Source organism: Ostrea edulis, chromosome 8 (genome assembly GCF_947568905.1).
Source record: "Ostrea edulis chromosome 8, xbOstEdul1.1, whole genome shotgun sequence".
NCBI lineage: Eukaryota > Metazoa > Mollusca > Bivalvia > Ostreida > Ostreidae > Ostrea > Ostrea edulis.
In genome coordinates this window covers 9,071,828-9,096,352 of record NC_079171.1, presented here as the reverse complement: position 1 = coordinate 9,096,352, position 24,525 = coordinate 9,071,828, and the positions used below count along the sequence as shown (strand labels likewise).

Here is a 24,525-nt window from a genome sequence, read left to right as displayed (position 1 = left end):
TCCGCGATTCATTACAACATACAGAATGAAAGTAACTGCGCTATATTATAGCATACACCACGGGAATTAACATCAGTTTTTTGCAATTATTATAACATTCACGATGAAAATTAGAATTATTTACCACGCTTTATTATAACATACACAATGAGAATTAACATAATTTACCACGCTTTATTATAACATATAATGAGAATTAACATAATTTAGTGTGCTTTATTATAACATTCACAATGAAAATTAACATGATTTACAGCGCTTTTTTATAACATACACAATGAGAATTAACATAATTTACTCTGCTTTATTACAACATACACAATTAGAATTAACAACGCTTTTTATTATAATTAATATTATCTATCGCGCTTTATTCCAACATACACAATAAGAATTAACATGAGTTATTATACCGTATGCAATGAGGTTATCATGATTGTATGGGAAATAACATAATTAAAACGCTCTATAATACTGTATATATTGATATTATCATAATTTAATTAGAATTAACATAATGTACTGCGCTTTTTGATACGTATACAATGAGATTATCATAATCTAATGATAATTAACAGAACTTACTTCGGTTTGTCAGAAGTTAATGAACATTAACACAATTTAATGCATTTTATGATACCGTATGACATTGTCACAAGTTAATGAGAATCAACAAATTTCAATGCACTCTATTATACCGTATACAGTGACATCAAATAATGAGAATTAAAGAATTTGCTGCAGTTTACCGCGATGATATTACCTTGCTATTATAATTTACTTAAGATGAAATGCTGCGGCTCTTGGAATACTTGTTTCAGAAATATCGCCCTTGGGACACGGTCATTCTATTGTTCCAAACTCTTCCAGGTCCATTGGGTTTAAACAGTTCAACTAGACTTAGTCTGGCTTTGTAATTCATTCCTCCTAATATAATGTTTGAATCGTGAATCTATTTTCCCTAAGGTTATAACCCCCCCCCCCCCCCCCCCCCCCCCCCCGGTAAAAGAGAATACGAAAGTGCTGAAGTATTGACCCCTCTCATGATAGAGAGTTCACAAATTGTCACCATTGTTCCACTCCGAGTATTGTGTCATAAGCCCTAAGCTTAGCTTCGAACAAACCCCACTCCACTGGAGGATCCAGAATTTGTTGAAGGGGCGTGGTCGACAAGCACTACCTGGGATAAACTTAATTGATTTTACTGGAATAAAATTTATTGACACCCAAATCAAATAACTGTCCCCAATCTTCTAATTCCTAAATAATGTACATCATAGGTAAGTGTGCTTTTCCTTTATAACCACAAAATCTCATCTTCTTCAGGTTTATTAAGGTGGCTCACTACACCCAGAAATAGTTTCTAAAATCAGTACGAATTGATTTAATAATAAAAGATATGATGATATACAATAAGGATTTATTCCAAAAAGGCAAAAAATATACAAATGTAAATAAAACATGATTTTCAAAAAAAGAATTCAACACATATCAATAAAAGACTTTGGGAGTATCATACAGAGTATAAGCTTTAGTGCAGTCAACTACCTTAAATCGGAGGATTTAACATTGTTATCGTATTTTTATAATAATTTTTATCACATTTTCAGCACATATGAACAAAAGACTCTGGGAGATTCATATCGTATTTATGAGTTGAAAATGCGATAATCTCGTTCTGTATATCCAAACTAAAATCTAATACTCAGAAACGGTATAAAACAAAATGTGTTCTTAGGATTTAAACGCCACCCTCAATGCGAATTATCAATGTATTACTGCAGATAATTCCGATTATTTGATCAGCATATAGGGTTCACGGCGGGTGTGAGCGGTCAACAGGGGATGCTTGCTCCTCCTAGGCACCTGATCCCACCCCTGGTGTGTCCAGGGGTCCGTGTTTGCCCAACTATCTATTTTGTATTGCTTATAGGAGTTATGGGATTGATCACTGTTCGTTATCTTCACCTTGCATTTGTAAGCAGGATATCGCCCCCAGAAGCAGAGGATATTTTCCGTAATATGTAATAAAACTTTAACGCACCTATTTGTAAGCACGTGCATACAGTGCTGCTGTGTAGCTACACCACTGAAGTCGGAACAAATGGTTGAAATTCGGACCGTGTGACTTTAAACAAAAACTGAATTCAAATATGGAAATGTAATAGTTCTGCATTAATTAAAAATTATAATAAAATTCATTTGTACCCGATATCTTCTTATTCGGAGTCGTAACCAGTATTGCACAGGCTGCGATAGTATGATCCATCAAACCAGTGTGACGTCAGATTTCAGATATGATGTATATTAATAGTCCCAATGGTTTTCCTTTATGTACAGTGTCCATTTTCAATTTCCATGTCAAAATACACAAAGATAAAGTTTTACATTGCAATGTATTTTTTAAATCTTTTTTTTTTAATAGAAAATGTGTTGACATCATTTCGGGACATTTTTAGTGAATCGCTGTTATTCTTCCATGGGATTGGCTTGCATGTCTACATCAATACTTTAAATAGTACTATATTTCATTTCAAATTACAAGTCTCAAAGACAGATAGAAGGTTGAAATGTTATTTTTTAAGTATGTCAAATTTCAATACCGATGATTCAAAGTGTAGATATCTAGGGGCGGCTTATCTTATTTCAATATCTGATGACTTCAAAGTTTCAAAGAAACGGAGTGACCTTGACCTTGCCGAAACGATATTGAGAGACCTTGGTTCACAATTCATTGTCTCGGGGAACATTTGCGATCAATTATATCAATTTCTGAACAAAGGTTAAGGGGATATGAGCTCGGACAAATGGAAGGACGGACAGACATGACGGCGACTACCTGCTCCCCCGAAATGTTTCGGGGAGCATAAAAATCAATACTGAACCACACATCAAGGAATTCAAACGAGCCATCAGAGTGTATTGCTTACTATAAGACCATGGCTAATTGGTTTTTTTCTTATTCCTTTTTTTTTTTTTCGATTCCACGGATCAACACAATATTATCCCGACGCATTTGAATCTAGGATGGGGTGAACTACACAACTGGTTGTTAATTATTCTAATTTTCTTTTAAAAGTAGATCGATTGGTGCCTGTCTATTAGCCGGAAAAAAAAAGAATTTCAAAACAACCCTTCTCATTTTTTTCCATATACATTGTAGCTAACTAATTGCAAACATGAGGAATAAAAGGCGAAGATAACGAACAGTGATCAATCCCATAAACTCCACAATGACTACGAAATAAGAGTAGGGTAAACACAGACCCCTGGACAAACCAGAGGTGGGATCAGGTGCCTAGGAGAAGTAACCACCCCCTGTCGACCGGTCACATCCGCCGTGAGCCCTATATCCTGATCAGGTGAACGGCGTGAACCGTAGTTAAAATCAGTGTACTAAGAACGGCCTGGCATTCTGAATATGCAACACGTCAAATAACAGTTGACCCAATATAATCATTGGTAAGTAATTGCTATTTTTTAAATGTTTCATTCTTTCAGAAGATCAAGCATAAGCATCCAACGGTAACATTGTATTAGTGAAAATAATGACAATATACTACCAGAATATTAAAAACATGAATAGAAACATAGTCTTGCGGCATATATTTAAAGTGGCTAGAAAACTACTCCTTATAGACGGAAACACTATTTTTCAAGATATCTTCCACCTACAGCGCATGCGATATCTTTGTTTTCTCCCATACTAGATCTTTCTCAATTCTGAAACTTTTTCACCACCCCTCCCCAGGATAATAAAGATAGCGTCATAAGACTCTTGTTTTGTTCATATTGTATTGTATCCTATTACAAGTAACGTGCATTTCTAATTTGAACAGAATAAGACAAAAATAATAAAGAATTCACTTTTTTGCACAGCGACATTTTTTTCTTCAAAATTTAAACTTATATATTTAACACGGGATGGTTTTTCCCTGCAATAATTTCTACCTCCATCATTCAATATCAACACTTTTGTCTATACCCATATTGAATTTGACTATCTTGCTGATTACCTCAGTAGTTTGGCGTGTCAACTGCTGAACTGTAGATGACGGGTTTGAGCAGTTAACATGCTAACCTACTGAGACAATAAGCCATGCTTATACTTTTACCCAAATAACATACCCTCCTCAACTAATTCCTTTTATATAATGATGTTTAAAATAACCCAGTAATACTAACATGCATGTTTTTCCTTAAAATAACACAAATTACAGTCAACGCTCAAACACAAAATCTCTAAGTCCTTAATATTAAACTTCCCATTTAGGCCTATTAAACTATTTTAATATATCCAGGCATGTCCTGGATTAAATATAGGATTCAGAATCCCATTCCCAATTATTATCAATAAGCGTATGCTCCTTATTAAGGTATAAATCTCTCTGTATCATGGTTTAAATTAGACACACATACACTTAAATTTATCAAGTAAATCTTTATACAATAACGTATCGGTGCAAGAGGTCAACTATATATTAAAGACAGTGGTCTAACGCGTCTTCTATGGCTTTCTCATAAAGTCATAGACGTGCGAGCCTTGTCAATTCCACGTTAAACACTTTCGCTCATAAATACATTTGCATACACACAACTATCCTTCTGCTTTCGGCCAGTAACTAAGGAAATTTAGGCGACTATCTAAATTATTTAGACAAATTCAAACACAGAGCTGGTGGGTTTCTGCACTGGATCCAATGGGGTGCTCCCTCCGTACCTCCTTTGCCGCCTCCTAAACACCGTCTTCAAGAAGACCGTCTCCCCGATTTTACTGAGGGATATCCGAGGGTCGATCAACCACAGATGAAGAATGGCAAGCTACCTTCAAGATGCCCTTCCTCCGACTATACTGTGGGGATCCGTGGACGATCGACTCTAGGAAGAGGATATGGACCCATCCACCACCTTCTGGAGGACCTAACCATCCCCGGATCTTCAAGAAGACCCGTCCCCGTTTTCAGGGGATCTGAGGATCGACCACCATCGTCGCCTCGCCGCAACAAACCAAGTGTAGCAGGGTCCCTACTGGGCAGTTTGCACTTTAAATCTTCACCATCGTCGTCGACAATAAGCCAGAAAGAAATAAAAAAACGTTGGAGATCAAGAATCCCATAGGGTTGTGGGTTAGAATACGTCCTCAGTACCCCTTACTTGTCGTGAGAGGCGACTATAAAATGAGGCGGTCATTCGGACGAGACAGCATAAACCGAGGCCCCGTTTCGCAGCAGGTGTGGCACGATAAAGATCCTTTTTTTTAATTCAGATTACTTTGTACTAAAACTGTCTCTTGGACTAAATCAAATAAATGTGAAAGTTTTCAATTTCAAAATATTGCTGTGCACATCCTCTACATTTACTTCACATTGCGTTAGAGTTAAATCTGGTGTAGCATTGCTCCTTTAAATCATCCCAATCAGTTAGGAACAATGTAACATCAGGAACTTCATAGAGACGGGGGGGGGGGGGGGGGTCTTCAAGACTAGGGCGGAATATCTCGGTAAATCTAAATAATATTGAGTATTCAGATAGAATACATTGGCGGTGATTTTGGTATCAGGGTGGGGAATCGGTTTAAAAAAAAACCTGCTTCACTCGATCCCGCGATTCACAGTTCCCCTGTTGAAATAAAAACTTAGCTAGACAATTCAATTTTCAAATGGAATAGAACAAGTATTGCCGATATTTATGTTTGCATCCATGTTGTGAAAGACAGTCAGCGGAGTAGTATACATTCTTCAGCCCAATCCCAACCACTGTACCACAGAAAAAGATGAGAGCTACCACACGGTCAGACTGACCCCAGCATACAGAGGGAGATCATGCGTGACGTCAAATCCCTGTAAACAGGAAGCGGGTACCGAGGCTTCCCCACCCCATGACACAAGATAGAGATGTGTGGAGATTTTTTTTATCTATCGAGTCACCTTAATTACAATACAGTGTGTCCTTAATGTTGTTTCTTTTGTAGGTCAACTATGTTAAATACACACACACGGTACACGACGCGAGTTGTATACCCCCCCCCCCCCCCACCACCACCACCACCACCCCCACCACCGTGCAAACGAACTCTAGCGGAAGTTTGGGACCACGAATATTCACCGTGTCGCACGGTGTGTGTTATCTGCCATTACACATAGCATCCAGGGATCTTGTTCTGGCTATCGGCGCCTTGCAAGAGGCGTGGAATTCGCAGCAGGCTGAATAATCACAATAAAAGTGGAATTTAAAAAAAAAATCTATAATTTTTCCCGATATAATCATATTGTTTTTCCAGCTGTTTGAGAACATTCCAACGATACCAAACACTGTATGCGTATGTTAGTGAGAAAAGATGTTTGTTTAATTTTATTTTAAACTTCTAATTCCGTTCTTCATTGCTTAAATTCACGGTTTACCAACACTAGTAATACTAATAAGTAATGCGGGCAATTCCTGTTTTGAATGCGAATTAGTATTCAATAAAGGAAAAACTTGCTACATGTAATATGGATATTCAATAATTATGGATATGCTCTCTCTCTCTCTCTCTCTCTCTCTCTCTCTCTCTGACAAATGGCTAGGTACATACTTACTTCATCATATTATGTTAATAGGCATCTAATCAAATTAACTCGAATGGAAATAGAAATTAGCGCAATGTTGGTGATTTACAAACTGGAATGAATTTATAACAGAAGCAAAAATACAAACCGTACAATTATTCAAAATAATAAATATTAAATCAGTTACATTTGACCGGGATTTATTTACTTTGATAGAGATTTCATCAAACAATTTTCACCAGAAGTGCCAGGACTGATAATAAATAATATATTATATGTACATTCCGGGGACCTTTGCCACACTATAACTAAATTACGGTTAGCTAGTCCCAGTATTTGAAATTAACAGAAGTGTTCCACTACCTGCAGAAATCTGAAATTGGGTCGGTGCAAGATACACATGTGATCTTAGACTAGGTATCTGATATCACATCGACGCAATATACATGCATTTAACATCTTTCGCTAGAACTCAAACACTTGTATTAATTTCAAATACTCGGATTAGCTGACCCCCAATAGTCTTATTGCGGCTAAAGTTCTTCAAATTTGCATGGAGTTATAGCATAGATTAGTCGTTTTGTATTATTTATAGAAAGCTATTGACGATGAAACATACCAACCTACAAGTTGGATTTTATTTTCAAAATATCAGAGGGGGATGCTCTAGGTTATTATATCTACAATTTCCAAGAAGCACAAAAAAGTCAAAGGTCTGAAGGGCCTGAGAGTCAACTCGTACTTCATTGTCAACAGGAATAGGTAATCTTGAAGGAGGAAAATAGTAGTAATCAAGGATGACGAATATCGTGTGTGTGAGTTCGCATATGCACGCTTCTTTTAGCAGGATTATACTTTCATGCATTATGCCTGTGTGAAGTGACTAAATTTGACTAAGTCATGACCACTGCCATTTAAATTACATGTACATATTCAACATGAGTCACTGCTAACTGATGATTGTGCAAAACAATCCATGATGTACAAATGCTAAGAATTGAAGGAAAATCATTATGTAGTCATATAGTACATTTTAACACAACAGAAAACCCTCAAATAAGCACCACAGTGGTTGTAAGAAGATACCATCCAAAAAAAGAGTTTCGCAAATCAATTCCTTAGCTTAAACTTTAGTCAATGTTACAATGACTATGCAGTTGACATATGTCAGACACATCGCTGTTTTTACTGTACTGACTCACCGTGCATATTTTGAGAGTTCACGGTGGGTGTAACCGGTCGACAGGGGGTGCTTACTCCTTCTAGGCACCTGATCCTACCTCTGGTGTTTCCAGGGGTTGGTGTTTGCCCAACTATCTATTTTGTATTGCTTGTAGGAGTTATGAGATTGATCAATGTTCGTTATCTTCACCTTTCATTCAGCAACTAGTCATAAAATGCTACCATCAAAACAATAAAGAAAACAAGAAATATTTGTCAAACAACACAAACATACAACAATACCCCCCCCCCCCTCTCCAACGTGGTGAATAATTGAAAAGGGTTGTACACATGCATCATTTAATTGATAATAGTACCAAACTTTTCATTTTTTATGAGAAGGGGCACATACTACATACCATTAAAAGGTTTTTGACTCATTTGGTTTTAGTCAATGCATTCGCCGCGTTGTTTACCTATTTAAAAGCGTAAAATCGTTTTAAAAAATTATCTTACACCCTGTAACTAATCATTATGAAACTGCCAATTAGAATTAATCATTGTGTAATTTTTAAAATTCATGCTATTATGATAACGTGAGTAGCACATGTTTTGTGTGCACGCCCTTTGTCACTTGATTTTGTCAGATTTCTGCATGTTGCACGTTTTTCATGGGTCTGGGAATATGCGATTACTTTTGAGTTTTAACTTTCCTTTCGCAGTAAACGACTGATATACGTACTCATCTAGATGCGGCGAAATTTTAGAGGGTTATGTTTGAAGTCTTCATTTCGTACCAATCCAATTACTGGCTTTGATTATTGATGTGTTTATAATTACCGAAGGGGGTCGTTATATTGCACCTCGGGACGTCATTATTCGAAGCTTGGGTGATGTTTTAATAGAAAACATTGAACGCTCGCATCGGCTATTTAATCACAGGTACCGTAATTTTTGTCAATAAGTCGCTCAATACGCGCGTATTTATATATCGAGTGAGTAGGGTTTTTCGATCTAAGAGATTATTGGCAAAAATTATGATGCCTGTGATTTAATTGATATGAACTTTAAACAAAGACAATATCGAATCTGTTAAAACCGTATTGCTACAAACTCTCGTCCTTGGCTGAAATTAACATTATTTCCCCGCAAATACTGCTATGTAGTGTGTATAACGACAAGATCGCTATTTTCTTAAAAATCAAATTTGCTGCACTGTATACAAATTCTAGTGCATGCTTTTTTGAGAACCTGCATTATTTCCACAAAGATTTCTCGTGAAGTTAAATGCGATTAAACACACGAAAAATGGTATTTCCACAATTTACAGGCCCCAAAAGGCGATGCGTATTAAATATATTCAGCAAAATACGGTGAATTTTATTATCTATGTAGTCTGAAAGCGAACACATGACAAACTGAACGTGCGTTCCTCGTCTCACCCCGGCAGATTCCCGCAAAAAGTCGCATGGTTCAGGATCTGACACAATTTCAAAGAGGCCTCGAAGGGAAGTATGATCGGTCGTAATAGGCCAATACCATTTTCAAATCTTTACTATGTTTTTTTCCAACCTAAGAAAGAGAGGTATTACTTTCTGTCCTCTAAAATATTTACTTACAAGTTATTTGTTTCATGTTTACGAATCTATTTTGTAGTTGATATATTTATACACACGCACGTCGCATGTTTAATGAACAATCGCCTGCAACACTTATTGACTTAATTTGCTTACAACATGCATGTATTCATGGGATATGGAAGCCGATAGGTGCCAGGGTATAGAATTAATATTTGTTTAATAAGCGGCCGCCACTTAAAGGACACATATCGTGTTTTCAAAGTATACAAAATTATATGCATTTTGTCTTCCTTATGCTAATAGAAATTAATTGTAATAGTTCGTTCGCTGAAGTATTGCGATAATCAGCCACAATACGGACTTAAATCTAAGCCCCGATTTCAAAAAGCCTAGTTAATTAGATAGGTAGTCACGTGGTACAGTGACGTCATATGCGACCTTCGTTCGATCAACTTGTTGTAAAAGTAGTGTTAGATATTTTTAAAAACTCGGGCTTTAGGGCCCTAATTTATTTACCATGGATAACATTTATTTCGATGTTGACAAATTTCCCGAGTCTTATATCTTTTAGCCACCAGTGCACACAAATAGCGACCCAAATGTAGCGAGGAAAGCGAGTATGAAATCTGCGAGTAAATAATGTTTACTTGGGATCACTGTCTAAACACTATTTGGTAATGTCATTTCTGTAAACAACTGTAATTAGCGTTGTTGCTTTTTGAAAATAAACAGTGCAAATATTATTAAATTTATTTTTGGAGAAGTTAGATAGACCTAAATTATGATACGATTATGTATCATTGACAACTAGGCCTACTTTCACGGGTGCATTTCGAAAAGAAAAGAAAAATGATCAAACTTATGGTGAAAATCCCAATACTTTTATATTATTTTATTCAAGCAATTTTATTAATCCTTATTTTTTTGTTATCTACACGTTGTTACTTAGGAAGTGGGAGCGCGGCATGCTGTTGTTGTAAACACGTACGCGGTCCCTAAAAAAATGAAAGCATTATAATTCAATTCAAAGTTGGGAAATATCATATTTTATTATTTATAATTGAAAGTTCAATTAACTTTTATCTTTAAATTTCTTTTTTTTAAAACTACCAGTTGGCAGACACTGCTAGCGAAGTTCTGCCTTTATGTTGTTACAAGGTGAAGGTCAGTTGGTGCGAGTGTGTATTGAATTTGAAAGCAGAACGGAAAGCATAAGCCGTAGCCCTATATGTAACAGTGCGTAGCTTCGATAGAACCATTTTCTCGCAGTTTATCTACGTCTTTGTCCAAGTGCTTGTTTAAAAAAGTACAGGGACAAATTCTACTGGTTTTTTTATGGCAAAGTCGTTGTGCCGACAAAAAATATTCACGTCTTGTCCCTCATACCTTTCTTCGAAAATTGAAAAAAACACAGTTCAAAGCCTCTCTACTGACTGCAAGTGCACCCTTAAACGGCACAAAACACCCTAATGCAGTGTTATTTACAAGATGTTAATGTGATAATTGTTTGTTTGTCAATTAAATCTAATATGTTTATGAAATGGCTAACAACTGTTTTCAAATCTTCTCGCTCGAGGTCGCATATGACGTCACAGATAATGGCGCGTAAATTATCGAAGAAAATATGCATATCGCAAAATTTGAATTTCATCGCTTTCAAACTCGAAAACTACGCAAAATGTTTTATTTAAAACACATGTAAAGTAGTTTTAGGCATGAAATGAATTAATTTTGCTGAAAAAATTAAAAAGTTTAAAAACATGCGATGTGTCCTTTAATCTAACTGGCGGCCGCCACTTATTATCAGACGGCCGCCATATAAATTAACTGGCGGCCGCCACTCATTATCTGGCGACCGCCAGTTATTTTATCTGGTGACCGCCACTCAATTTACACATGGCGGCTGCCAATTGCAAAAACAATGTAATTCGTATCGCTGAGTGATTATTTTGGAAATATTTAGAAAAGTACGCAAACACGCAGCATCGCTTTTCAAAGTGTGTAGTGGCAATCGGAGGAAAAGTTGTCTTCTACAATTGTTGACCAGCTGAAAAAGGAACCTAAATTGTCTCTTTTGCTCAAACTTCGTATTCCTAAATTGGAGGGAGGGGGCTCCGTTCTTCCTTCAATTTATCAGTTCATTCATTATTACATTCCTACCATTCATTTCTTCCACCAAAAGGGTAGGGTGGGTGCTAATCCGCCAATTAATCTTATTTCACATGTGAAAATAATTTAGTTTGCATGTGAAAATAACAGAAATTGAACGTTGTCAAAAAATGGAGGGCCAGTCCCGTGGTTCTACGTATTTAACAGTACAATCGAAAAACAATAATTCAATGTTCTTAATTGTGTATATATATATATATTATATATATATATATATATATATATACATACATGTATATATATATATATATATATATATATATATATATATATATATATATACATGTATGTATATATATACATGTATGTATATATATATATATATGTATGTATATATATATATATATATCAACTACATAATACTAAGCATTGGGGAGAGATTGCTCTCCGTTCTTTTTGAGAGAGAAAGAAAGAGAAGGGTTGAATAACTGGCGACAACCATATAAATGATTTAAATTGAGTGGCGGCCGCCAGTTAAATAAACATTCTATACCCTACATACCCCATATCGGCTTCCGTAACGGACACTATGTATAAAGTTTCTTTAAACTTATTGAGGGATTTAAATTACATTGTTATCAGAATGTCAACATACATGTATGATACGTCTTCAACACCTAATGAAGTTGTTCATATTTTTTTTGAAGATCTTTGTGCGCGGGATTTATTTTCTATCGGTGCAAGAATGAACAGAAAGTTTGTAAGCCGCGATAAATCCGCACGCCGTTAACAACAAGGAGCATCTTGCTTCGCGACCCGACTAAAAAAAACAACAAAAAATCAAACAAGTTGTTGTTTAAAATGTCTGATCTTCGAAATCCTAAATCTTGTACGTATGTGTGTGACGGAGGGGGTGGGGGTATTAGTCTTCATGCATTCTGACTCACCCCCTCCCAATTTCAAATATCGTGCTGTGATCGCTGCATTGATTGAATTCTACATTTTTATAGACAAAAATAATTCAACAACTTGCATTTACCTAAGTCGTCTCTATCCATATACGCTATCGATTATTACCATTCCTAGTTTCTACATTAAATCATTTTTAATTTAAATGTATTAGAATAATGAAAGCCCTACTGAATCGTATTCATTGTGTGTGAGAGAGAGAGAGAGAGAGAGAGAGAGAGAGTAGATAAAGCCCTGTGCAAGCGAAGGAAATCAGATATTGCTGAGGAAAGACTTTATAATGCGTGTTTGCGCACACATATTGAATGAGAGGCATCTTTAATTGGACAACAATTTATGAATAATAGGTGCATTAGGTTTGTTATATCTATTGATATCATATACAGTAAATAAAACTGTATCATTAGGAATTCACTTGGAGGTCCAAATCAAATGATTTCTCTTCGTGTCGGATATTTAATAATAATTTTACGAAAGCAATTGAAATCCGCAATGGCGGATTTAAGAGGCTACAATTTTCAAATTGAAGGTAAATTGTGATCTTTTGTTGAGAAAAAACAAACGATAAAATAAACAATAAATTCTTCCACTCTCAGAGAAGTAAATGAATATTCTGATTAATTGAATTACTTTTATTGGGATAACTTACACTATTAAAATTTGTTACATTTTATTAATTTCACCTTGTCAAAAATGACAGAAAATAGTAAAAATAACTACACAGATCCATTTCAAGCCCTATAAAATCCAGGAGCTTCCGAGGGCTTCATTCCCTGCTACAACTTCATTGCAAGGATGTGACTTAAATACATATACCGTTTTACAACACCCCCCCCCCCCCCTTCTAAATTTGTTCAGGGCTCCTAAATGGAATCGACGCAATGGCCTATAGAAGTTAGAGTGTTCGCCCCGCGTGTGGAAGGTCGGGGTTCGAATCCCAGCCGCGACATACCTAAGCACTTTTCCCCCCATCGTCCGCATCCAAGGGTATTCAGTTCATGAAGGGCAAGGTGGACCCAGAACCCTTGGCTAGCGAAGATGATTTTAGTCTCCGTTTTCGATGCTATAACTGACCAAAAACTTTTTCGTTTTGCAACATCCATACAAAAGACGAATTATGTCGCGAGTCACTGAATAAACGATACAACTTTCGCATTTTAAATTCAAACTTACATTAACTGATAACCACAGTAAGAAGTTAATCAAAGTACTTAAAGTACTCGTGGGAGTTGAACATCGTGGAAATTCAGTTAGAAAAGATAGTACTGGAAGGGTAGGGGGATAAATGACTGAATATTATTATGATTTTAGATACAAATCAACTGTTGTTGTTTTTCAAAGCGTTACAACAACAAACATGGATAATGGAAGGCCCATGGGCCACAACGCTCCTCGAGTAACTGAAGTCGTGTTGTTGTTTTCTAGAATTTCACCCCTTTATATTCTCATGAGAAATGTGACCACATATTATGGCCCAAACATTCAAATCAATATGGTTATCAATGCCTTGCAGTTATGAAGAAGTTTTCCCCCTGTATATATACATTCAAGTTTAATCCTAGTTATAGCTAATTCTAAGGATTCATTACTTGAAAAGGTAGTCCAATATGCTAAACTGTCACCTGAGTATACTACAGTCCTGTAGAGGATCAATGGAATGGTAAATAATTTTATAATAACTCAAAATAAATGAAATGCAAAAAAAATAAAAATTGTCGGGCATCGGAAATGCACAAGCCGAGTTGCGCAAGGAATGGGCATAGAGGGAACCGGCAGAAAAGTTTTCAAGAATTATCAAGCAGGGAGCAAAATTTTGCGTACATAAATTTCAGCCGACTTAAATCCTTTGTGACCTTGACCTTTAACCCTTGACCAAAATCAATAGGCTTCTTTGTCTCATCAAGGGCGATAATCCATCTAAGTTTAATTGAGATCCTATAATTTGTTAAAAAATTATAGTGCAGAAAACAAAATTTTCTCCAAATTTCAGTCTATTTATAGCCACTGTGACTTTGACCTTGTGACCCCGGTATCGATAGGCTTCTTGTCTTACTTAATCGATCTAAGTTTGATTGAGATCCTATAATTCGTTCAAGAGCTATGGTGCGGAAAACAAAATTTTCTCCAAATTTCAGTCTATTTATAGCCAGTGACCTTGACCTTTGACCTAGTGACCCCAGAATTGATAGGCTTCCTCATCTTACTGAGGGTGACAATCCATCTAAGTTTGAATGACATCCTATAATTTGCTCAAGAGCTATGGTGCGGAAATGAAATGTTGATGCGTGCCCGCCTGCCCGCCCAAAGGCACTTCATCAGATCATAAGCCGAGTTCGACTTCATCGCAACTCCGCTAAAAATGAAACACTAGTCAAATAATGTTATTTATTGCCAAGGTATTTGGGATATTATACTGTGGCTCAAACAGGGGGTGAATGAACCTGACAGTATGGAAAGCATATAGTGGAATCAGACTTGTGATGCTGGAAATCTATAGTGATTAATAAACTATACATGTACAAGATCCATAACTATTTTTTTTTCAGTTTGTGAGGGAGAATCCTCATGTCTCTTTCATCTGTAGACAAATAAACAATGTGTTTTGACCAGAACAATTTCCAATCCTTTTTGCAGCATAAATTCAACATTGTGGCAACTGGGTTAAACTTTGATAGTGAAGTAATACATGGCAGCACCTTATCCCATGCTCTTAAAATTTCTGTTTGACACACACTCATGACATCCACTCAAACATTACAGAGTGCAGCAAAATCCCATTGTAATAGGGGATTCAAAATGGATAACTGGTACAAAATATGGTACATACTATTCAAAAAGGATAATGAATTTGACATATTGATGTCTTGGAAAAGGAAATTCTGACATCGGGGCTCTAAGCGTTTTCAAACATAGTCATTTGATAAAAGTGTTCTACATTTTTAAAAATAGAGATTATATGTCTTTACATACATAGGTGAGAAAGTTTCCATTATTCCTAGCCGAGACATACCATGTATGCGCGAAAAATTCATAAACAAATACCACACTACTCACGTAGAACATGTGGACCTTACCGTCATCAAGCGCAGCGAAACACGCCATTTCGAGATTATAGTCGACGAAAGCTCGGTAACAGTAATGAATAAGGTACACTCATTTTGTATCTATTTTGTGACTTTCTTTATTAAAAGGAACAGTTCTCTAATGTGTAACGTGCAATTACTACGTAATTCAATAACTTGAAGCATGAAGCAGTTTCACTTTGCCACCGGATATAAGAAATTTTATTTCGTATTCCGATCCCAATCGAAAGTTGTTGACTGGGAATTACGTGTTTTAATTCAATCTACATGTAACATGTAAGCATTTTTTATATCACATTAAAAAAAAACAAATATATACACATACACAATGTTGTAGAGTTATTTCTTGTAAATTTTCTGAGGTTTCGCACCATATTCGATATTTCGCGCCACGGTGTCAATAGGGCTTGTGTGCAGTTGTCGTTCGTTTCCCTATCAATGTTTATAGGTGACGCTGCGCTACAAAGGACAATTTTCAACCTTATCTTTTATTTTTCTATGTCTATCAGTATCAATTTGATCGAAATCTTGTATTCAAATTGATTTGAATACAATATCATTGCATTTATTTACATGTCAATTATCAAAATTAGATTAATTCAGAAAAGTCACATGGATTATTTAATGGCGGATGTTTATAAAAGTTTATGTTGATTTACCTAGGAGTAAATCAGCTGACACAGAACCCCCGCTGACGACCACTATACAAATCAATACAAATTACTGCGCAGAAAAGTGCGTGATGACCCAGGGAGATTGAACATAGTTCAACTCCCAAAAATGTACAATTTGTGATATTTCTACACTACATGTAAACATGTATATAGCGGATGTAAATCATATATTCTTAATTACAATGGAAACTATAAATTATGAGATATGAGGTGCATTAAAGACCTCAATAATTTCATTTGTAAATGCCAAGCGTTTGGTGAAAGAGCAATCACTACCTATGTTAACGTCTTAGGTTTGACCTGACCACAACAGGAGAAAAGTTCGAACTCACGACTCCCTGTCATGAATCAACTCTGACCGCTGCGGCCACGTGATCAGCTGGATAATAACAAAATATGACGTTGATACAAAAGTATTCATCTAGTCTGGGAATTATATATTTCTTTATTTCAATGATTCTATAATGTTAGAGGTTTCTCCCGTTCTTTGTGTACTGGTATGTAGGGTGAGAGTTTTGTCACGTAACACTCAGAAGACATTCATCCCAAAATCAGGATTCCTGAAAAAGAACAAGAGAATTATCAATAATTACTGTATTAATGATCATTTCCAGTATCTCTAGACAGGATGTGATTTAAATACATATACCGTTTTACACCCCCCTTTTTCTAAATTTGTTCAGGGCTCCTAAATGGAACCGCCGCGGTGGTCTGTAGAGAATAGAGCGTTCGCCCCTCATGTGGAAGGTCGGGGTTCGAATCCCGGCCACGACATACCTAAGTCGTTAAAACAGGTTGTGACAGTTACACCGCCAAATGCTCGGCTTGAGGTGTGAATGTCACGGGTCCTCGGAGATGACCTTAAAAACAGATGTTCCGTGTCACAGTAGGTGTGGCACGCTAAAGAACCCTCACTGCTCAATGGCCGTTAGCCCAACATAGACCTAAATTTTAAGCCCTTCACAGGTTTTCTTGACGTCTCCATACGATTGAAAAATAATCGAGAGGGACGATACAATCAATCAATTAATCCTTAATGGAGATAATCTGTTACTCATCTTAATAAAAGAAGAAAACAAGCAGAGGGGTGGGGTCAGACTCCCCAATGTCCTGTATCTGCAGACTCCACATCTGACATTATTCTACAAAAAGTTTCTCTTAACCTACATCTTTCTGAAAATAAACCGATAATTATTTCTCCTAGAAAACGCCTTAGAGATCAAATCACACCAAACAGCAGTGTCTGGGTTTGTAGATAAAAAGTGTTTAAAATTACAATACCCCCCCCCCCCCCTTCTAGAATGTGAAAAACTAACCGTCACGCGATGGAGAAAACTTCCCTTATGTATCAGTTGACAAACACATTTACATTTCAATACATTAATTTACAATTGTGAAAAATTGGTAATTTACAAACAACAGCCGTTGTAGTTATACATACGCACATTTACATAGAAGATTTTTTTCCTAGATCAATTCATTGTTATATACCGCTAAACAACGACCCGAGTGGGACACGAAACTGGTGTAAATTTTCCGATATCTGAAAATATTAGTTTTACATCTGTTGGCCTTTTCAAGTCGAAACTGAAATTCACAGAGTATTAATTATGAGAAGGTCAAGTAAATAGCGGTGGCGGATCTAATGGGGAAACTTGGGTAGCAGCTACCACCACCTAAACCCTTTTTGATCCTCTCTTAAATAGATAATTGATTTGTTGGTCTAAATACAAATTAGTTCTATATATATGTATTTCATATATACCCCTTCCGTTATATATGTATGAATTGTTAAGTTTGTGTGGCTATGTAAATGAAGTTTGGTTTATTTGGATAAATGATCGCATTTCCCGTTTAAAGCACGTGACAGGACGGATTGTCTACATATATAGTGTGGCTGGGCCCCGCACATTAAATTCACTCATCATCATCAGGTCGACATACCAGGAAGAGGCGCCTGTACAGAGGACATTTTGGATATTTACAGGTTAGACATCATTATTTTACAATACACATTGCTCTTTCTCTAAATTGTTAGAAATGTATGGGAAAATTGTTTTGAATGAGTATATTTATTAAAACTGACATAGATATGCTTACAGTTAGTATTTTAATTTCATTTAATTCAGAACGCAGTGGAGGGGGTATATTTATCCATATTATACATTTCATGATCTTCATATATTTAACATTTCAAATAAAACAGTCAGGCTTTCTATACCTGTGTAATTATTTTACATTGGAGTTAAGTCTCGTCACTTCTGTAGAAATTAACCCATTCTTCTGTTGTGTATATTTCCTGTATGATACAAACAAGAATTCTGAAACTTAGACATTGTTTTCTGATTATGTGTAATACATGTATAAAGTTTTAAAGTCAAATTTAAAGATGCGTGCTTTAATGGAGATAAAAACCTTGACGTAATATTCATTTCTAACATACATCAGTAATGTAAGTACATTCTTATAATCTGTTCATTTTAATATTAAAGTTCATTTTTTTCATTGACAGTAAACTACTGGTGACCCCTGACCCCAGAGATGGACCCGCGTGCTCAGGACGTCCTATTGTGTGACCTCTGTGAAACTGACCCCCTACAGTATCTCTGTGAACATTGCGATATCAATCTTTGTACTGACTGTGCCAGTAAACATCTCTCAGATTCCTCTAAAAAACACAAAATCGCACCCTATCATTTACACAGAAAGTTTACTCCTAAATACTCAAAATGTCTGAAACACGCCGACAAAGATTGCGAAATGTACTGTGAGAGCTGTCACATTCCTGTCTGTTCTACCTGCATCTCCTCAGGTAAACACAAAGGCCACGATATATCAGATATTCTGGAAAAACTCGGCTCTAAAAAACAACGCATACAAAAAGATTTAGAAGAACTCGAGGAGAAGATTTACCCCCGATATACGAAAATTTCCTCCGCTGTCCAAACTGAGAAAGCCGAAGTACAAACGAATTACGGAAAACTAGCCACAACTGCTGACCAACAAGGAGAAGTCTTGCACCGCGAGGTCACCGCCATTGTCAACAAACGGAAAGCAGATATTGCAGAGACAAAAACTAAACATCTCTCTCTATTAGATAAACAAACAGATGAAATCACGCACAGAATGACTGAAATCAACCAGGTCATTCTAGAAATGAAAAACATCCTGGACACCAACGACATCTCCTTAACATCAACTTACAAATCTAGAAATGATGAATTCAATAAACTGCCTCCTACAATCAAAGTTACATTACCAAGCTTATCTACTCCAACAATTAACACAGAAACACTTAACGAGATGTTTGGTTCATTAACCTCACTCTCCGTTACAACAGTCAAACCACTGCTAGCTGAACCGCGACTTACCGCCGCCATAGACACTGGGTATAACACACTATCCAGTGTTAGCTGTCTGAGTGAAGATCAAGTCTGGACACGCGGGGATAGCGAAACCATGAAGCTGCTCAACCTCCAGAGTAAACTACTGACATCAATACAAACCAAGTCAGGGAAGTGGCCACGGGACATAGCAGTGACACGGGACGGAGATCTTGTTTATACTGACTATAGTAATAACACCGTGAACTTAATTAAGAATAAAAAGATACAGACCGTGATCACACTACAGGGGTGGAGACCTCTCTCTGTCTGCTGTACCGCGGATAACAATCTCCTGGTTACCATGGACAGTGATGATGGAGAACAATCCAAAGTCGTGCGTTACTCCGGCTCCACAGAGACACAAAGCATTCAGTTTGATGATCAGGGTCGTCCTCTCTACTCATCTGATGCTTACAATAAATACCTCAGTGAGAACAAGAACCTGGATATCTGTGTGGCTGACAGTAAAGCTAGTGCAGTAGTGGTGGTCAATCAGTCAGGAAAACTCCGATTTAGATACACTGGTCATCCCTCTAATACCGAGCAATCATTTAGTCCAGCCGGCATCACTACAGACAGCCAGAGTCACATCCTGACAGCAGACACTAACAATCACCGTATCCACATCCTAGATCAGGACGGACAGTTCCTCCGTTACATTCACTGTGATTTAGGGTATCCATACTGTTTATGTGTGGACATCAGAGACAATCTCTTTGTGGCTGACCCTGTCACTGCTAAAGTGAAGAAAATCCAATATCTATCAACACAGTGTTAATTACACAGCTCTACAGTGTTAATTACATCTATCAAAATGGTGTTAATTTCACATCTCCAGTATTAATTACACATGTACAAAGTTCTGTGTTGATTACCCTAATAAACACGATGTTAATTACAGTCCTGTGTTGATTACAGCTGTGTTAATTACACCAGTGTTTGAGATTTGTATTTAACGCCTGCATTGACATTAAATGTGTGTTTGTTTATGAGTGTTTGATTGAACTTTATTTTGTTTGTTATCTGTGTTATGTTTCAATGTATATATTATAGATAAACATGATTTAGTGTACAGTCTTACATTCTTACTGTCAGTACAGATAGATACACATGATTTAGTGTACAGTCTTACATTATTTCTGTCAGTACAGATAGATACACATGATTTAGTGTACAGTCTTACATTATTACCGTCAGTACAGATAGATAAACATGATTTAATTACAGTCTTACATTATTACTGAGTACTTACTTAGATATGTAGTACTGTAACAGAGAGTGACCACAAACGTCCGACCTCCTTCACAGATCTTCAGATACAAGGTCTCAGTCTTCTGTTTATCACGTCAATAAACATCACGAATCTAAATCTCCACAATTCTACAAAATAAACACTCACAAATTAAAATCATGACAAACTGAATCTCTTGTAATTAAATTGTAATTACTCTTTACAAAAGGCCAGACTTAGTCCATTACAACAATTAATTAGGGCCCCTGTTATATAGACGGGGGCCCTATAGTGATCAGCCTGTGTGTCTGTACATTGACTGGGCTTAGTCCGTTACAACAATTAATTAGAACCCTTGTTATATAGACGGGAACCCTATAGTGATCAGCCTGTGTGTCTGTACATTGACTGGGCTTAGTCCATTACAACAATTAATTAGGGTCCCTGTTATATAGACGGGAGCCCTATAGTGATCAGCCTGTGTGTCTGTACATTGACTGGGCTTAGTCCGTTACAACGATTAATTAGGGCCCCTGTTATATAGGTGGGAGCCCTATAGTGATCAGCCTGTGTGTCTGTACATTGTAAGTTTTCTCTAGTTTTTGGGATATCCCTGTAGCCATTGAATTGAAAATTGATGCATGCACTTGGGCTCTCTTGACCTATTTTTCCTAGAGTTTTGGACCTTGACCTTAGCAAATAATGGTACAAAGCGAGACCCTTTTGTGACGCTTCCCACTATGATGATATTCATTTTCATATGACTGATGAATAATCTGTAAGAATTAACCATTTTGTAAACAGGTTGACGAAAAGTGTTTAGTGGTATTTTATAATAACACAACGACTAAAGTGGGGTGGGGGTTATAAGTTTCATCCTGTCTGTTTGTCTGTCCGAAGCTTTCACTTAGTTCATAACCTTTGAATGATGAGAGATAAGGTTTTCATATCCCATATATACAATCTTTCTTTTCATACAAAAGTTTGTGACCTTGACATTTGTCCTACTTTTAACAAAAGCTAATCTAGGTAATTCCTCCCGACCTACTGAAGGATGGAATTTTACATTTTATATGTAGGTTTCTTATGACCAAATCTTTCACTTGATGCTATGATTTTTGATGTCATGGACTTCACCTTGGAGTTTGACCTACTTTTAACACATACTGCACCTAAACAATATTACCTGAATCATTAAAAATGGAACATTCATATTTTGTGTATAAATTCCTAATGATAATTCCTTTCATTTGATGACATGAGCATGTTTTCCTTGTGACCTTGGCCTTGGAATTTGACCCACTTTTATCATTTTTACACACTTTAAACATTGTCTGTCTGTCAGTCCATATGTCTGTAAAGTTTCTACATCTTTACTTTGTCTCCAAAACCACTGAGCAAATTTCAACCAAACTTGGCAAAAACCATCCTTATATCAAAGGGATTAAGATAATTTGTTCAAGTAAACAGCAACACCCTTCTTCAAGAATAGATAAGAGGCCCACAGCCCTTATCGGTCACCTGAATACTAGTGGAAAAGTATCACTGCTTCCATGGGCTCTGAAATCTAGAAAAAAGTTCCTGTTTTGAATATCTAAACTAAATTCTAATGTTCAGCAACAGTATAAAACAAGATGTGTTCTTAAAATTTCAATGCCCTTAAAAGTACATACACTGATGAAAGGCTTTAAATAATAGGTGTATTAACATAAAAACATCAACAGGCATGACTAATTTGGTCAAGTCATAACCCTGGGTTGTGAAATTCACCATTTTTTGTACATCCTTTTCTGCTATTCCTAAGTATGCATTTAAAATTTATACAGTATCAGCAAACTTACACATAAATACTATATACTAAGTTTAGCCCCACCCTGGGGTCAAAACCCTTACTCTGAAGAAAATCAAATTTACAATTTTGGTAAAAGACTACCTGTTCTATCCATTTAGTTTCAATTTAGTATCAAAAGCACTAAAGAAAATGATATTTAAGTGTTTTACACATAGACACTATATAACAAGTTTGGCCCCGCCCTGGGGTCAGAACCCCTACCCCGGGGATCATGAAATTTACAATTTTGGTAGAGGCTCTCCTGCTCTACATACAAGGTGAAGATAACGAACAGTGATCAATCTCATAACTCCTACAAGCAATACAAAATAGATAGTTGGGCAAACACGGACCCCTGGACACACCAGAGGTGGGATCAGGTGCCTAGCAGGAGTAAGCATCCCCTGTTGACCGGTCACACCCGCCGTGAGCCCTATATCCTGATCAGGTAAACGGAGTTATCCGCAGTCAAAATCAGTGTGCCATTAGCATGCATTTAGTTTTTCTTACATGTGTGTGGTTCTTGAGAAGATTTTGAAAATTGGTCATTTTTGGACAGTTTTTGCCCCGCCCCTAAGGCCCCAGGGGTGCAGGAATCCTGAAATTTACAATTTATGTTCCCTTTGTTCCAAATATGCTTCATACCAAATTTGAAAAGAATTGGAATGATAGTTATCAAGAAGAAATTAAAAATGTCTATTGTTCACACATTTAATACCTGACCAGTTTGGCCCCGACCTGATACCAAAGCTCCTACACCTGGAATAATCAAATTTACAATTTTGGCAAATGACTACCTGTTCTTTCTAAATATCTATTTACTTTCAATTTAGTATCAATAGCACTAAAGAAGATGTTATTTAAGTGTTTTACACATAAACACTATATACAAATTTGGCCCCACCCTGGGGTTAGAACCCCTACCCCTGGGATCATGAAATTTACAATTTTAGTAGACGCCTTCCTGCTCTACATCATTATGCATTTAGTTTTTCTTACATGTGTGTGGTTCTTGAGAAGAAGATTTTTGAAAATTGGTAATTTTGAACAGTTTTTGCCCCACCCCTAGGGCCCCAGGAGTGCTGGAGTCCTGAAATTTACAATTTATATTTCCCTTGTTCTAAGTATGTTTCATATCAAATTTCAAAAGAATTGGAATGACAGTTATCAAGAAGGAGCTAAAAATGTCTATCGTTCACACATTTAATAGCTGACCAGTTTGGCCCCACCCTGATACCAAACCCTACCCCTGTGATCATCAAATTTACAATTTTGGTAAAGGACTACCTGTTCTTTCTAAATATCTATTTACTATCAATTTAGTATCAATAGCATTAAAGAAGATGTAATTTAAGTGCTTTACACATAAACACTATATAACAAGTTCGGTCCTACCCCTGGGATCATGAAATTTACAGTTGTGGTAGAGGCCTTGTTGCTCTACATCACTATGCATTTAGTTTTTCTTACATGTGTGTGGTTCTTGAGAAGAAGATGTTTGAAAATTGGTCATTTTTGGACAGTTTTTGCCCCGCCCCTATGGCCCCAGGGGTGCTGGAGTCCTGAAATTTACAATTTATATTCCCCTTGTTCTAAGTATGTTTCATATTAAATTTGAAAAGAATTGGAATGATAGTTATCAAGAAGAAGTTATTGTTCGCACATTTAATACAATTTATGCCCCCCCTTGTCCCAATGATGTTCCATACCAAATTTGAAAAGAATTAGAAAGTTTACCTCATTCAAATATGCAGAGGTCAGAAAATTAAGTTAACTTAACAATCTGAAGCACAAATTGTAATCTGTGGGACTGTGAAGAAGATTTATGAACAATTAGGCTACTCTGCTTAATTTGTTTTCATTGGGTTTTTTTTAGCACAGGCACCTGTAGTATGGATATTACTAACCCCCCTTTCATAATAATTTTTTTTGGGGTGGCAATAATTTCTCTGA

At 36.5% G+C, this 24,525-nt stretch overlaps 2 protein-coding genes across 2 annotated transcripts in view; both read left to right on the top strand.

Annotated features, from left to right (window-relative positions):
- Positions 1 to 20,580, top strand: part of LOC125661075 (uncharacterized) — a 277,053-nt gene extending 256,473 nt beyond the window's left edge. The window contains exon 3 of the mRNA XM_056148126.1: positions 20,295 to 20,580. The gene's annotated coding sequence lies outside the window, so the exon portion shown is untranslated. The remainder of the gene's footprint in view (positions 1 to 20,294) is intronic.
- On the top strand, positions 18,666 to 20,580 carry LOC125662084 (uncharacterized). Its single transcript, XM_048894270.2, has one exon. It carries the CDS (start codon positions 18,666 to 18,668, stop codon positions 20,286 to 20,288), a length of 1,623 nt encoding a protein of 540 aa, XP_048750227.2. The 3' UTR covers positions 20,289 to 20,580.
- Positions 20,581 to 24,525: the final 3,945 nt, after the last annotated feature.